The following is a 17,790-nucleotide window of genomic DNA, read 5'->3' on the forward strand; positions in this document are numbered from 1 at the left end:
GTTCAAGTAGTAAGTAGGTACCTTGGTGTTAGTGCAATGGTGAATGGTTGCATCCATGGAAAAAGGCTTAAAGAGCTCCAATAGAAATAAACCAGACAATACAGCCTCTCCTCACTTAACGACAGAGTTGCGTTCCTAAGACCACGGTGGTAAACAAATTTGTCGCTAAGTGAGGAGCATACTATAATGGTAGTGGGTTTGTGTTGACCATCTTTGATTTTGACTCGACCCCCGGCCGGGGGTATGGTTCATCTTTGATTTTGTTTTAATGTCACCTTTGCACCATTTACAACATTTCTGGTATATTTTTAAATGTATATTCAGTAGTGCACTGTATATTGTAATAAAACAGAATGGAGGAAATCAGCTCTAATATACATTATTTAGGTTTTCATACTGGTCAGAGAGCTGGTCGTAAGTCCGAGTCGTCGGTGAACAAGTGCATCGCAAAGTGAGAAGAGGTTGTACGTATTTTGTTTTCCTGGGTTACTAACCCTGTTTACCTGGAGTGGGTTTCGGGAGTCAATGCCCCCACGGCTCGATCTGAGACCAGGTCTCATGGTGGATCAGAGCCTGATCAACCAGGCTGTTACTGCTGGCCGCATGAAAGCTGGCATACGAACTACAGCCCGGTTGGTCAGGTACTGACTTTAGGTGACTGTCCAGTGCCTTCTTAAAGACAGCCAGGGGTTAATAAGCTGAACAAAATATTCATCTTTGGCCAAGAATGAAAGAGTGAACCAAATTGTTTAAATCTGGTACCTTTCAGCCCCTTTCCACTTGTGTTTATAACATTTTACACATTAGTCACCCTTCTCATCTCTACATATTTATATTAACCTTGCTGCACTTCACGGCGTTCCGCTAATACGGACATTTCACATTATGACCAGAACTCCCCCCACCTGACTTTCTAATGGTTACCACTGCAGTGCTCTGCGAGCACTGCGTCTCCATTATATCTGGAAACTTTCCAAAATTTCAAGTGTTTTAAAGTTATATCATGTTTTATATATACTCTGATAATTATACTTGTGTACCTGTATCTCAATAAATTTACACGTTCTGCTAGCGTGCAGGTACACATTGCAGTCACTATGAGTGTCTTATTAGTCTTGAGGATGCCATATTAATAGTAATAATACACAATAATAATCACTGAAATGCATTGAATGTCATATAATACTTTAATATAAACATTTTCATTAATCCATCTGATATTTTTTCAAAATTATATAATAAACATGCTACGTAACATATAAACATGATAAATACAGCTCACAGTAGAATGAATTAACATAAATATGAGATGTTACGTGTACGAACCAAAACCAGACACGTTCGCCTGCTTGTTTACATAACTCCTTGTCTCTCTCTCTGTCTCTCTGTCTGTGTCTCTGTCTCTCTCTTTTATTTATTTTACCTCATTTACTCGCCTCTCGCCCTACATTAGGACTACAAATACTATTTTAAGGTAAATAATGAGTGTACTGTATATGCATCTTATTATTCTAGGGTGCTTTAAATGTTGTTGTATATTGTGTGGGTGGGGTGGCCTAGCTGGCTACCATATCTCCCACACCTAACTTCTTATAATAAATACCACTCAACTCTCACCCTACATTAAGACTACAAATATTTTAAGGTAAATAATGAGTATACTGTGTGTATTTTACTTTTTATTGTTTTTTTAATGCCTAGTTCTGTTGCTAACTTAATATATGCTACTGTAAATTTTTTATCTGGCATTTATATGCATTTAACAGAAACAATAAGAATATTATTTTAGCATGATACATGTTTGTACAAAGGAGTGTAACAATTGGGTGAACATGCCAAAAGCCCTTTTATATGCAGAGCATTTCGGGCACGCTTAAGACTAACTTAAGATTAATAAGGCAATAACAGTGCTGTAATTGTACATATGGTGAGTTACAGTGACTACAAGAAAATTTAATATTCAACTAGTTCATGCAATATGGCTTTAATAAGTTTGGTAGAGAAGAATTACAGTTTTGATATAGTATATAAAAATATAGTATTATAATTTAGCACAATTTAAAACTTGAAACAATTTTCAGTTTGAAGTAATGATTAAATAGTTGAACAATCATAAAGTACAATTTACAATATGAAGTACAGTGGACCCCCGCCTTACGATATTAATTCATTCCAGAAGTCTGTTCGGGTGCCGTTACCGAACGAATTTGTTCCCATAAGGAATATTGTACATTAGTACATTAGATTAGTCCATTTCAGACCCCCAAAAATACACGTACAAAAGCACTTACAAAAATACACTTACATAATTGTTCGAGTTGTGAGCTGATCGTAAGGCGGGGGTCCACTGTATTATTACAATTTAGCACAATTTAAAACAGTGAAATTGAAACAGTTGAAGTAATGATTAAATAGCTGAGCAATCATCAGGCACAATATACAGTCATGAAATTGAAACAATTTTAAGTTTGAAGTAAATGATCAAATAGTTGAGCAGTCATAAGTTATTTAGGAGTTTTTTGAGTAACTGGTAGATGTTAAGAAGTGTTTGTCTGGTTAATTTTGGGTGATGTGATTTCTAAGTAGGGCCTTAAATTGATTTGCAGGCAGGGGCCCTTTATCTGGAGTTTATCTGGAGAGAGTTCCGGGGGTCAACGCCCCCGCGGCCCGGTCTGTGACCAGGCCTCCTTAGGTCAGTGTCCCAGGATGCGACCCACACCAGTCGACTAACACCCAGGTACCCATTTTACTGATGGGGAACATAGACAACAGGTGGAAAGAAACACGTCCAATGTTTCTACTCTGGCTGGGAATCGAACCCAGGCCCTCGTCGTGTGAAGCGAGAGCGTTAACCACCAGGCCACCAGAGCCCTTAAGTGTGTTCTGTCGATGAGTTCCAGATCTTCAGGCCCTATATGTACATAGCATTTTTGCATAGGGAGAGATGGACACGAGGGATATCAGAGTGATTTGTGCCATGTGTTATGCCTGTGTGTTCTGTTGTAGCTATCAAGGAGGAGTTTGAGAGGAGGGTTTATATTTGAGTATAATGTTTTGTGTGTGTAGTAGGCACAATAATAAGTGTGGATGTTTTGTATATTAAGCAGGTTAAGGCTCTTAAAAAGTGGTGGTGTGTGTTGCCTAGTGCAGTAGTTGGTAATCAATTGCACTGCAACTTTTTGTTGGGTTATTAAAGGTTTAAGGTGATTTGCTGTGGTTGAGCACCATGCACAAATACCATAGATGAGGTAAGGGTAGATGAGAGAGTGGTAAAGAGCAAGAAGAGCCATTTGGAGTACATAGTACCATACCTTTGAAAGGATGCCTTCTGTTTTGGAGACTTTCTTGGATATTTGCTGTATGTGGGTCTGGAATTTGTGACTGCAGTCAAGGTAGAGACCTAGAAATTTGCCGTGTGTGTGTCTTGAAATGGGTGAACCATTTATCAGTGTTTAGCTGTACATTTGAAGCTCTGTTTCCAAAGTGCATGAAGTAGGTTTTGTCAATATTGAGAGTAAGTAAGTTTGTTGGTAGTCATCCCAATAGATATTTTCAGTTGTTTGTCATTTACAGTGTCTGTTAGTATAGTTGGGTTTGGGCGAGAGAAGATATAAGTAGTGTCATCTGCAAATATATCAAGTTTAAGGAGTTTAAATGTGTTTGGAAGGTCATTGATGTAAAAGAGAAAGAAGTGGACCAAGGACACTTCCCTGTGGGACCCCAACAAGAACAGGTTGAGTATTGGATTTAACTCCATTTGTGTATACATACTGGTTTCTATTGCTAAGATAAGGTTTTAAGTAATGGAGTGTCCTCTGACCCCGTAATGCTCAAGTTTTAGGTGCAATAGGTCATGGTCAACTGTAAGTGGAAAAAAAATGACATTCTACTTTCCCACGGTAGCCTGGAACCTAACCTGCCGTATAAGTGGGGACCCTACTGTATTTTGTAAAAAATAGCTTGCAGATATAGTTACATTTTGTATGATGTATGATGATAATGTTGCCCACAAATTTTGTTGCCATTTAATGGGGGTGTGGCCATTTTATTGGTGTCTCATTTACACTGGCTCCAGATTCTACTGAGATTTATGTTGCGGCAGTGCAGTTAGTGAACCTCGGACCCCTTGTCAATGTGAACTGCAGCTGAACATTTAGGTGTTTTATTCTCTGAGCATAGAGTACACAACTATATATTCTCTATTATGTGTGGTTGTAGAGGTAGTTTCACTGGCAGGTCCTACCTCTTAAACTGGCTGCTACTGTGTACACCATTATAATATGGTGTCTAAATTAATCTTCATATATTAATTCTTGTGTGTTTTATTTCTTGTGTTTCAGTAATCTACAATTTTGACCAAGATGAAGTGCCTCAAGCCCTGCACCTTGATGTTGGGGAGACTGTACAAGTATTGGAGGAATGTCGGGGTAAGTGAGAGGCAACTTTGTTGTCTTAAACCTACATATATTCTCAAGTGTTTTTTCATTGATTTATTGCTATACAGCTTGAATACCTTGGTTGAGCAATTCAGAACTTAATCACAATTTGGAGAGGAAACTAGACAGTATTTTGGTCCATTCTGCACCATTATTATATTACAGTCCTGACTTGATAATGGTCTAGGACAGACCAACATATTTTTAAAGTTTTTCTCTCCAAATTGACAAGCACATGAAACATCTGGGTGCCCAGATATTGTACATGTGTCTATAGTTATCAAGGAGGAGTTTGAGAGGAGGGTTTATATTTGAGTGTAGTGTTCTGTGTATGTAGTGGGCACAATAATAAGTGTGGATGTTTTGTATATTAAGCAAGTTAAAACTCTTGAAAAGCAGTGGAGTATGCTGTCTAGTGCAGGAGTTGGTAATCAGTCACACTGCATTGGGTTATTAAAGGTCTGAGGTGATTTGCTGTGGTTGAGCCCCATGCACAAATACCATAGGCGAGGTAAGGGTAAATGAGAGATTGATAAAGAGCAAGAAGAGCTGATTGGGGTACATAGTACCGTATCTTTGAAAGGATGCCTACTGTTTTGGAGACTTTCTTGGATATTTGCTGTTTTTGTGTCTGGAATTTGAGACCACAGTCAAGGCAGAGACCTAGAAATTTGCTCTCTGTGAGTCTAGAAATGGGTGAACCATTTATCATTATGTTTAGCTGTACATTTGAAGCTCTGTTTCCAGATAGCATAAAGTAGGTTTTGTCTATCTTGAGAGTAAGTTTGTTGGTAGTCATCCAAGTAGATATTTTTAGTAATTTGGCATTTACAGTGTCTGTTAGCATGGTTGGGTTTGAGTGAGAGAGGACATAAGTAGTGTCATCTGCAAATAATATGGGTTTAAGGAGTTTAGATGCATTTGGTAGATCATTGATGTAAATGAGAAAGAAGTGGGCCGAGGACACTCCCCTGTGGGACCCCAACAAGAACAGGTCGAGTAGTGGAGTTAGCTCCATTTGTGTATACTTACTGGTTTCTGTTGCTAAGATAAAATTTTAGGTAATGTTCTAACTTTTCGTGCAATAGGTCATGGTCATCTGTAGCAAAAGTTTTTTGTAAGTCTATGAAAAATCCCAGGGGGAGTTCCCTTTTTCCGAGTGCCGAATATATTAGCTCGAGCATATGTATAATTGCATCATTAGTACTTTTTTCCTGTCTGAATCGAAACTGACTGGGGTTGAGTATGTTGTGAGATACTAAGTAGGAGTAGACTTGTTTGTGAATTAATTTTTCTAAGATTTTAGATAATAGGGGCAAGTTTGATATAGGCCTATAGTTGTTTAGTTCAGTTGGATCGCCTCCTTGAGGATCAGGGTAACCCTTTCTCTCTTGGGTAAAAGGACACTAATTGCAATTATTGTGACATTTTATTGTGGCAATGTTTCGCTCTCCAGGAGCTTTATCAAACCATTATGGCTTGATAAAGCTGCTGGAGAGCGAAACATTGCCACAATAAAATGTCACATTAGTTGCACTTGTGTCCTTTTACCTAACAAAATAAATGTCACCTGATTGTTACAAATGTATACTTTTTGAAATAAAAATTTTATTTGTATATTATGAAGAGCTACATGCCTGTGATATATCCAACAAAATCAGCATTATTACTCCAATTTTCTTTCATTAAATTTGTGACTGAATCCATTACAATAATTTTGTAAACATTTGTTATTACTGCTGTACTGTAACTTTACCATCAGAATGTTGGGGCCAAGACCTTACATTCAAAAGGAACTGTAGTTACCCCTCTCTTTTCTTGGATCAAACCTAATTATCTCCCATTTCCCAAGTGCTGTATTGCTTATAGGGTTTAGTACTTCCCCATGAATAGGTAGAAGCCTTGCTTTGAGAATAGCGTGTCTGTTTCACGATTAGTGGACAGTTAGAACTTTCATCATTCCTTGCTCATAGTGACCCACATAGGTTTAGCACTTTGCATAAACAGTAATATTCCCCACAAATATAATCATAATGCCTAGTGTGCCCCATGAGATGGTAGACATTTTGGGCATATTATATAACATTGCGAATACTAATTTAACAATGTTTTCTCCCTTCCAGGTTGGTATAGAGGGTTTTCCACACGTAATAGGAATGTGAAGGGAATATTTCCCGCTCAGTTCATTCATCTCAAGCCCTTCAAGATAGACAATGAAGGGTGAGTATAATACAAGTTTTTCTGAAGAACAGTAACCATAGCAGGATACTTCGTGCATTTCCTAAGTCACTTAGGGAAGGAGGGAAAAGAAGTGTGCTTGTAATTACATGGCTTATATGAGAGTGAGTGCTGGATGCAAGCTGTGCTTAACCACCATCCATTAAGTTGTAACCTCTCACTCCTTCAATTTTATTCTGATAAGAATTTATAAATTGAAGATCGGCTACCTACGTTTTTTGTCAGTACAGGAGGCCCCTAATTTAAGTATTCCAATTTACACTCACGTGTTTTCATTAAAACAGGTGGGTTGAAAACCCATTAAAGTTTTGCACAGTACAAAATTGTGGCAAACAAAATTATCTTATATACTCTTGTTTACTGTGCAAATGACTTACGTTTTAAGAACTTCAAATGCAAAATTTTTATAATTGGTGACCTGTATTTAAGAGTTATGTTTAGAGGCTGTTTTGGGAGTCGATGCCTCTGTGACAAGGCCTCCCAAAGGATCAGGGCCTGATCAACCAGGCTGTTACTGCTGGCTGTACACAATCCAACATTCAGACCACAGCTTGGCTGGCTGGGTACTGACTTAAGGTTTTTGTCCAGTTTCCCTTGAAGGTAGCCAGGGATCTATTGGTAATTACCCCAAAGCATGGTGGGAGGCTGTCTTGGGCACCAGACACTTGTTAATTTGCACGGCGTGTTAACTCAGGTTTAGACGTGTGTGGGATATTGGAAATCTCTTGTGTTATTCTTATGTGATTTGGTTTTGGTAGTATACATTTTCTCTGGTTTAGTGCATGACCCCTAAGTTGAAAACACTGTTATTTAAGATTTTTTATCAATGTTAGTATTACACACATGAATATGAAATATTGCAGAGATGTGGTCTTTGATTCACAAAATGAACTTTTTTATGTGCAGTTACACTTAAATGTCCTAATATTTCCATGATCTAGTGGTTGCATTAAAAATATTGTATTTGGCAGTAAAAGTGCAACTTTTACATGTGAATGCACATCCATCAAAACTTATGGATGAGTACAGAAATTTTCAAGAGTGAAGAGAACCTTGAATGCAAGGTTCTTGCTGTGCAGGTTAAACTTGACTTTAGGAATAAAATGATCTTAAACCAGTCAGTAAATAATTTCTCTCATTCATGCTGACTGGTTTGACCTGCAAATAACTGGTGAAGTGGTTTTATCTGTACTTTTCAAAGCCCAGGGAGTCTTGGAGTGGTAAATAACTATGGACTTTCACTTAAAATCGTCTGATGCATTACCTCAAATTAGCAAGTTGAAGCGATCCTTTGCACCACTGTAGTACAGTGGATCCCCGAGTTTCGTGATTAATCCGTTCCAGAGAGCCTGCCGAAAGCCGAAATTCATGAAACTCGATACCATTTTCCCCATCAGAAATGATGGAAATAAAATTAATCCGTTCCAGACGCCCAAAAATATTAAAATAAATTTTTTTTTTTCAAATTAAATAAAGATTTGCATACTGAAAACAATCAGAAAATTAAGTACATGCATATAAAAAATAACAACATTACACTAACCTTTACTGAAGACTTCTGGGTGGATGGAAGATGGGAGGAGAGGATAGGAGGAAGGTGTACACTATTGTTTGGAATGAGAATCTCCTTCCATTAGGACTTCAGGTAGCAAGTCCTTTTCTGGGGTTACTTCCCTTCTTCTTTTAATGCCACTGGGAGCAACTTGAGTCACTGGACCCCTGTCGCACAAAATATCTGTACAGAGAGGTCTGTTTCTGGCATTTCTTTATGATTGTCTGAAGTGGGACAAGGTTTTGTCACTGAACATGTTGCAGATATGGCTTGTTTCAGCTTGGTCAGGGAGATACTTTTCAAAAAAACTTTGCAACTCATTCCACTTTGAACACATGTCCTTAGTCACTGAAGAAGGCACCTCCTTCACTCTCTTTTCCTCCTCTGAAGCAAGTTCCTCAGCTGTGATCTGATGCTGTTCCAGTTGAAGCTCTTGCAGTTTGTCAATGGTTATCTCTTCCCTGTGGTCCTCCACCAACTCTTCCACATCCCCGTCACTCACCTCCAACCCCATGGACTTGCCCAATGCCACAACACCTTCCACAACAGGCAGAGGGTCGGCAGGGTCAGGGTTTGCCTCAAACCCTTCAAAATCCCTCTGGATCGTGTTCTTCGCTTTCTTTACCAAAGGGCGTGCACTAGCTTTCCTTGGGCCCATGGTGACTTATTTAGCAGTTGCAATCACAAAAAATAATGGATTATTATAAGAACATAAGAAAGAAGGAACACTGCAACAGGCCTGCTGACCCATGCGGAGCAGGTCCATGTCCACCGCCGGATTAGACCAGTGACCCACCCCCCGGATTATCCCAGTGACCCACCCAGTTTGGTCATCCCCACTCAAGGATGGGGGCACTGTACCAGACCCAGCAGCAAAGCTAGTCAGGTCCAACTCACACCCACCCACACCCACTCATGTATTTATCTAACCTATTTTTAAAACTACACAACGTTTTAGCCTCAATAACTGTACTCGGGAGCTTGTTCCACTCATCCATAACTCTATTACCAAACCAGTGCTTTCCTATATCCTTCTTGAATCTGAATTTTTCCAACTTGAAACCATTGCTGTGAGTCCTGTCTTGGCTGGAAATTTTAGCACACTATTTATGTATGAACCCGCGGGGTGATGGTCACGTGTTGGTAAACAATGGCACACTGAGCATGAATGGCGTGGGAGACTGGCTTTGTGTGCGCGGTGATGGGCGGAACACTGAGCATGAATGGCGTGGGAGACTGGCTTTGTGTGCGCGGTGACGGGCGGACGGGTACCGGACGGTCACTGAATCACGAGAAATTCACTAGTCACAATTTTACATATTACGAAGTTAATACGCACACACACCTCACTTTGAACACCTTCTAATCACAAAACTCGAGGCCAAATTTTGCCAAAAAAACTTGCCGAAAGTCGAATTTCACGAAAGTAGATGCTGCCGAAACTCGAGGGTCCACTGTATCTCAGTTTTATTCATAACACCAAGGCTTTCTTGCCTATGCTTCTTCCTTGCACCACTTATAAGCCTATCATTCCCATTCCTCTTAGGTGCCAAAGTTACTATTCACAGATAAGAAAGTATCATAAAAATATCAACAGCTGATTTACTAAAACAGAGTATTTTATTGGATGCATACAAATGGAGCACTGAGGTGAGGGAGGTTGTGTACATTATGTAGGCCTCCCCAGTAAGACAATAGATTCACTCATAAGTTCACTGCGAGACGGAGGGGAAAGGAAGCCAGCATGTGCCACATTTTCCCTTGTGTATTTTGCCATGTAAACTGATTAATGTGGCATGTTCACCGAATATATGCGCAATTTTGCAACTGTGTAATAACTTAAAAAGTATGTAAGAAACAATAGTGCTGATGAGGCTAAGGGGGAGTGAACCTGGCAATGGATAATTAAGAGACTAGGCAACTACGAACAGGATGAGTGAAGCATATTTTTTTTTTTTTTTTTTTTTTTTGCATAGTGTAAATCTTGCACTGATGGTATAAGAGGAAATAGTAAACTGATTTTGTGCAGGGATTCTTTATAATACTGTGCAGTATATGATGTACGTATAAAGCATTAAGTGGCAGAAAAAAATAAGCGACAAATTCAAACAGTGGAGAAAAATTCAGGCATGGGGGAGATATAACTATGAAGCTAAAGTTACCGTGCTTCGTTATGGGGCTCTAAGCCTAGCTTAGGTACAGAGTACAGTATCTACACACCCCACGCATTTGATTTACTAACCTACATTTTGGCATTGATAGTGCTTATTCTTTTCTGCTGCTCAATGCCTCGTGTATTTGTGAAGCAAAAAACAATGATTTTATTTCCATACTTGCATCATTTGTTATTTTTTAAATAGTATTTTAAGTAGAAATTTTGGTTTTTAACAAAATTTTTAATAAAATTTCTTCAGGTTGTATGAGACTGTAACACCTGTAGAGGACCCTGTAGTACAAGAGGCGGCCTCAGTGCTACGAGAATGGGGTCAAATATGGAAGAATCTCTATGTGGTAAGGCCTAAAGTAAAATGGGTACAATAGTTATAGATAGGCATAGGTATACATCATCATACACTGAGCCTGTGCTCAGTATCCTGTTTAACTTGGGTGGGGTTGGGGGGAATTCCTGCATTTGCTCTTTTGTTTAGGTATGTACACTATCGATGAGCTTGTTGTCCGGGCAGTCCAACTCTTATTAGGCAGGGTGCCCATTTTCTTTCGGCTTGGCATACAACACCCTAAATTGAAAACCAACTAGAGTATTTTTCAAAATGTACTAGCTGGATTTTCTGCACCAAGTTTTCCTTTCTTCTAAATACTTTTTCTTGAGTTTAAATATCAACTGGAATAGGGTGATAATATTTTATGACCTCCCCTCCCATCCAAAAAAAAAAACAAAAAATTTCACCAACTCTTGCTGGTAAGCAAACTTCCATCATGTTTCTCCATGAACCACAACTCTTCGCATGCATACCTAATACATTTTTTTTATACACACCGGCTGTATCCCACCAAGACAGGGTGACCTGTATAAATTTATTAAATTATACAGAAGAAGGGGTTACTAGCCCCTTGCCCCCAACCTAATACATATGTATTGTTAGTATTACATTTCAAGGAGTTGAAGTTCAGTCCTGCACCAAGGTATCCCTAAAACTAGCAAGCCAACACTTTTCTACTGGACCATGAAAACTACAATAAGATTCTTCAAGGTTCAGTGGGTAGGAGCATTGGCTTGGTAGTTTTAAGTAAGGGTGGTTTCAGAATTTCTGTATTGCAAGGGGCGTAGTGAGTTGCAGTCTGGCTGGGAGGCAGGCTAGGGGAGTTGGCTTTAAGTTACATTTACAATGCAAGCACACTGTTTTAACCCTTCGACTGTCACCAGCCCCTTTCTGAAACTGTCATTCTGTGTCCCAAAATTTTTGGAAAAGAAAAAAAAAAAATTTTTTTTTCTTATGAAATGATAAAGAATCTCTTCCCGATGGTAATGACACCAAAAGTATGAAATTTTGTCGAAAACTCACGGAATTACGCTCCACGAAGTTAGCAGTCTCGGCGACATATACGCATCCGCGATTTCGCCGACTTTGAGCCCTGTTTTTGGCCAATTCCATTGTTCCAGTTGACCAAACTCATAGCTATTTCTTTATAACTCCATTTTTTCTATCGATTGAGTACAAGAAACCGCCCATGTACTGATTTGAACTACCCAATAAAGTGGTCAGAAATTGGCAATTTGGCCAATTTCATGCAAATTAAAAAAGATGCCAATTTCAAAATAGGGTCCAGAATAAACAATGTAGACATTCTTGGCACTAAAATAACATATCCTCTGTTCATTAGTCACGTCTCTAGCCCCCCTCTTATATTACTATTGCTTTCTATTTTGATGTTTTATTCATACAAAAAATACAAAATTTACTGTTATGCAGACTACTGCATTATTTTAAAAATGGTATAAATAATATCAGTGCACTAGTGAAGGAATATTAGATTCCCCAGTGGGCATGTATTGGACGTGTGGTGTGATTTGCTTACTCCTGAACATTGGTAAAAATCGAACATTTCCGGTAATTTGAGCTCAATTTCAAGGTCGGTTTCATCGTGAAATTAATCAAAATCATCTCTACTTCTGTAATATGTTTTCCATTTTATCACACGAGACCATGAAAATGAGAATACAATGATAAATACTACGTGAAAATACACCTCAAAATCGGCACTGCACTGCACTGTGTGCTGCAGGATTTTTTTTATGTGGTGCATGCTGACCACACAGACCCCTTCTCTCACATGTGGGCCTACCAGCTTTCTCCTGCTTGATTTGAAGCCGCTAGAATTTACGTGTATAAATACGTCTGAAACAGTGGCGTGTAAGACGTATATATACGACCAAAACGGTCAAAGGGTTAATTAAGAGTTTGTTACACATCAATAAAAATAGCAAAGTTTTCTGAAAATGTTTTATTGACACTTAACTGAGTTTATAGAAGTGAAGGCCCGGATTTTTTATTTCTAACATTTAGCAATTTATTCCAGTGGTAGATTATTACCATGCTGTAGTTAATTTTTCCATCAAACAGGTATTTTACACCTGTGTTTTGTTTGAATGACTGCAAGTTAAGATTACAATTTCAACACATACTCTGCCAATTTCATGTATTTTTACAGTACGTTGTAATATTTGTGCTCTGTGAACCTTTCAGCAAAATGCTTTGATACTGGTGAAAGGCTGTTGATCCAAGGAATTGAAGCTATGTTCCTTATCCTTGGATCAAACTTATTTACCTCCCATTCCCCAGGTGTTGTATAACCTCTTTAGGATTTGCACAACTGTGTGAAATATAGTGGGTAACTCACTCTATTTCATGTGTGTGTTTTCCAAGCCTTCGCCAATAATTTTACCACTTTCTCCATAGTCAGGTCCTTTATATGATGAAGCACTTCAGCTTTCTCCTTTTCCTTCTCCCCTTCCTGATCAGTATTATGAATTTATATGGCACATAAAGTGAGAGATTACTGTAATAATAATATGCCTTGTGAATCTTTTACTTTTTCTTTCTCTGCATGTCATTTTAATGACCTTTTCATGAAGCTCTGTCCTTAACTATTGCTATAGGTCAGAATATAAATACTTGACACTGAGATAAACCTTCAGGTATAAATAGGCAATTTTTTGGCTAACTTTATTTTCCTATTACTTTAAGTGAATAACATTGCTTTAAAAAATGAAATAAAAGGAAAGCAGGTTACTTATGCAGTAATTTCTTGGGCACAGCTTCTTGGAACTTCCCAGGGCGATCAGGAGCTCTGGGATGCAGTCCGCAAGGCTATGATGGATGTGGCAGACTGGCGCAAGCAGTTGATTACTGGCACATTAACCTCTGATCAGATTGCACAACTCAAACTGAAGATTACATCCAAAATTGACTGGGGAAATAGGTTAGTAAAAGTTGAATAAGAGTATTTATTGATGAAATTAGGTATTGAATAACTATGTTAAAGGTTATTGTTGTATTATTTTTTTTAATGCATTAGCCATCTCCCACTGAGGTAGAATGACCCAAGAAAAGAGGAAACACATTGACCATCATTCACTTAATCTCTGTTTTGCCAGAATCTTGCTGACATAGTTCAGCTAACCCTTGAAACTGCAACATCCTCACGATTCCTTTAGAGTGCAGGCACTGTACTTTCCACTTCAAGGATTCAAGACTGGCTAACTCATTTTCCTGAATCCCTTCATAAATGTTACCTTACACTTCAGTAGCATGTCCAGCCACAAAAACCACTTTCCTCCACTCTGATGTAATTCTCTCGCGTAAGCCTGTGGGATGTGCATGCTCCTAGCAGTTGAAACATTTACCCCATCCCTCCAACCATTCCTGGGACAACACCTACCTCTCCTTCCCTCCAACACAGGTTAATATACCCTCCTAATCATCCTATTTTGCTCCATCTTCTCTAAATATCCAGGGAGTGAGAAAGTATTAATCTTCATTAACAGTTTCTGAATACAGATTTTACAAACATTCTTCTTTGAAATCAGAGAAAGTAAATATCTGTCAATAAACGACAAAAGTTTGAGGGGGGGTCCTATGTTAGAGGTAATTCTACCGGGATCTCGATTGGAGATCTCATGTATTTTCATGTTTATCATTGTGGTCCATTTGTGCGTTGATTTTAGTCATAATTTTGCATGTGTTGGAATGAGACACAGGAAAGAATCTTCATGCTGGTTTGTGGTTGGGTAGTTAGCAGTAAGTGAGATCTATTAATATGCACTGGAAATGGGATATACAATGCCTGCACTCTAAAGGAGGGGTTTCGGGATATTAGCAGTTTGGAGGGATATGTTGTGTCTCTTTATACGTACATATGTGCTTCTAAACTGTTGTGTTCTGAGCACCTCTGCAAAAACAGTGATTATGTATGAGTGAGGTGAAAGTGTTGAATGATGATGAAAATATTTTCTTTTTGGGGATTTTTTCTTTTTGGGGATTTTCTTTCTTTTTGGGGATTTTCTTTCTTTTTGGGGATTTTCTTTCTTTTTGGGGATTTTTTCTTTTTGGGTCACCCTGCCTCAGTGGGAGACGGCCGACTTGTTAAAAAAAAAAAAAAAATTCAGATGAATGTCAGCCATGTATTTGGCCAAAAGTAGATGGCTAAGATAGCTAGATGGGAGGAGCACAGAGGATATATCTAGGTCTCCTCCAAATAGACTTGCCAGTTATTCTGGGAAGAACATGTTAACTCTTAACCCTTTGTGGGTCGACAGGTCCTCTCAGAAACTTGTTCTCAGGGTCGGCCAAATTTAAAAAAAAAAAAAAATTATTTTTTCTTATGAAAAGATAGAGAATGTTTTCCCCATCATAATGACACCAAAAGTATGAAATTTGATGGAAAACTTACGGAATTATGCTCTCATGAAGTTAGCGGTCTTGACGATGTTTACGCATCGGCGATTTTGCCCACTTTGAGCCCTATTTTTGGCCAATTCCAGTGTACTAGTCGACAAAAATCATAACTATTTCACTAGAACTTCATTTTTTCTATTGACTGAGTACAAGAAACCACCCATTTACTGATTTCAACTATCCAATAAAGTGGTCAGAATTGAGCAATTTTGCCAATTTCACACAAATTTCAAAAGATGCCAATTTCCGAATAGGGTCCAGAATAAATGAGAAAGACATTCCTGGCACTAAAATAACAAGTTCTCTGTTTGTTAGTCACATCCCCAGGCCCTTCTTATATTTCTTTGGCTTTCTGCTTTGAATTTTTATTCTTACAAAAAAATAAGATTTACTGTTATGCAGACTACTGCATTAGTGTAGAAATGGTATAAATAATATCAGCACACTTGTGAAAGAATATTAGACTTGCCAGTTGATGTGTATTGGACGCTTGGCATGATTTGTTTACTTCTGAACTTTTATTAAAAATCGAACATTTCTGTTACTTTGAGCTCAATTTCAAGGTACTTCTCATTGTAAAACCAGTCAAAATCATCTCAATTTCTGTAATGTGTCTTCCATTCTATAAAATGAGACCAAGAAAACTAGAATACAACAATAAATACCATACGAAAATACAGTGCAAAGTCGCTGTTTTAATCCAGAAACACGGTCTAAGTTTTTTTTTTCTCATTACGCACTGTGTGCTGCAGGATATTTTTTATACTGTGCACACTGACCACATAGACCCATTCTTCCATATGTAGGCCTACCGGCTTTCTCTCACTAGATTTGAAGGCGCTAGAATTTAGGTGTACTAGTACGTCACAAACCCTGGGTCGTAAGATGTACTAGTACGTCTGAAACCCCCAATGGGTTAAGCTGTCTGTCATGTACTAGTATGTAAACATGATTAGCATCCTGATGTACTAGTTGGTAATAAATACCAACAGCTTGGCTTAGGAAAAACATGTAAGCAAACACTAGGATATATTTATTAGAAAACTTTTCGGTCCTGAGACCTTGATCACTTCTAACATAGAGGTTAAAAGGCAGTACAGCCTCTCCTCGCTTAGTGATGTACTCATTTACCGACACTTCGGACTTATGACGGGCTCTCTGACTAGTATTCATACCTAAATAATGTATATTAGAGCTGATTTCCTCTGTTATGTTTATTTCAATATACAGTACACTACAGTACTGTATAAACATTTAAAAATATACCAGGAATGTTATAAAAGATGCAGAGGTGACATTAAAACAATATCAGAGATGGTTGACACACACACACTACCATTATAATATGCTCATCACTCAGCAACAAATTCTTTTAACGACGTGGTCTCAGGGATGGAACTCCGTCGTTAAGTGGGGAAAGGCAGAGAGTGAGGTGTGAGTGATGCACAGTGACCTGAAGAATGCCGGGTCGTAGGACCGAAACGTTTTCAAATAAAAATGTTCTATTGTTTGGTTACGGGTTTTTCTAAACCAACTAGTTTGCATAATATGTAGCATTCTCAAATTTCCTGTCATCACCAAATTTTGAGCTAGACATGAGAGAATGAGTGTGTGGTGGGTATGCACAAAATAAAAAATCCTGACAAATGCCATTCATAATGTCCTTGTGTTTGGGTTAATATGGTGAATTTGGGACTTTTTTTTTAGGGTAGTTTTTATGATTTTTTTTATGGTTTCTTGATGCCAATAGATAAAGCAGTGAAGATGATTTTAGTGAAGTTAAGAAGATGCAGTTGGAGTGTGAGCAGGGTAATATTTGAAGGGATTCAGGGAAACCAGTTAGCCGGACTTGAGTCTTGGAAATGGGAAGTACAATGCCTGCACTTTAAAGGAGGGGTTTGGGATATTGGCAGCTTGGAGGGACTTCTAATCTGTCGTATCTGAGCACCTCTGCAAAGACAGTGATTATGTATGAGTGATGGTGACAGTGTTGAATGATGATGAAAGTATTTTTCTCTTTTTGGGTTTTTCTTTCTTTTTGGGTCACCCTGCCTCTCTGGGAAACAGCCAATGTGTTATTTTTTTTTTTTTTTTTTGCGAGTTTAGTGAAGTTCAGAAGATTTTAGTGAGTTTAGGGCTAGAAGTGGCCTCAAATAAGCTTCAAAATGGCAGAAATGGTTGATTTTTGGGCAATATTCTTTGGTAAGGTGTGTCCTCCCCCATTCTGTTTTATGGATTTTTATTAGGTGTGTTTGTTATTAGGATGGACTGAACCATGTCCAAGCTTTCTTATTTATGATTTATTTGCTGAGAATAGGGGAAAAATGTTGATTTTTGAGTGTGGTGATGGATTCAAAATGGAGGGCAAGTATTATACAGGAGGCCTGGGGCTGTGATTAGTAAGAAGAGAGAAGGTTCCCTTAATGGTTAGAATGCCTACAGTATTTGCTTTGAACTGTTTTTAAATTGGAATTTGTTGAAAATAGTGTAACATTTACCAAACTAACAAAATCTACTCTTAACAGGTTAGTTGTATGGATGAATGGCAGTTTCTTGTGATAATTGGACGGCACGGGAAGGTATACTAGCGATATAACCAGGAACTGGGTTTGTTTGAGCTCTGGAATAAGCCAGAAATAAGCCTCAA

The 17,790-nt window shown here is 38.4% G+C and overlaps 1 protein-coding gene across 4 annotated transcripts in view; it reads left to right on the top strand.

Annotated features, from left to right (window-relative positions):
- The window catches only part of spg (dedicator of cytokinesis spg), a 312,850-nt gene that overhangs the window by 6,798 nt on the left and 288,262 nt on the right, over positions 1–17,790 (top strand). For all 4 annotated transcript variants that reach the window (XM_070102877.1, XM_070102878.1, XM_070102879.1 and 1 more), the window contains exons 2-5: positions 4,341–4,427; positions 6,560–6,656; positions 10,641–10,737; positions 13,505–13,668. In XM_070102877.1, coding sequence (XP_069958978.1) covers positions 4,341–4,427; positions 6,560–6,656; positions 10,641–10,737; positions 13,505–13,668 — 445 coding nt within the window. The remainder of the gene's footprint in view (positions 1–4,340; positions 4,428–6,559; positions 6,657–10,640; positions 10,738–13,504; positions 13,669–17,790) is intronic.

This window comes from Cherax quadricarinatus, chromosome 83, assembly GCF_038502225.1.
Source record: "Cherax quadricarinatus isolate ZL_2023a chromosome 83, ASM3850222v1, whole genome shotgun sequence".
Classification (NCBI taxonomy): Eukaryota; Metazoa; Arthropoda; class Malacostraca; order Decapoda; family Parastacidae; genus Cherax; species Cherax quadricarinatus.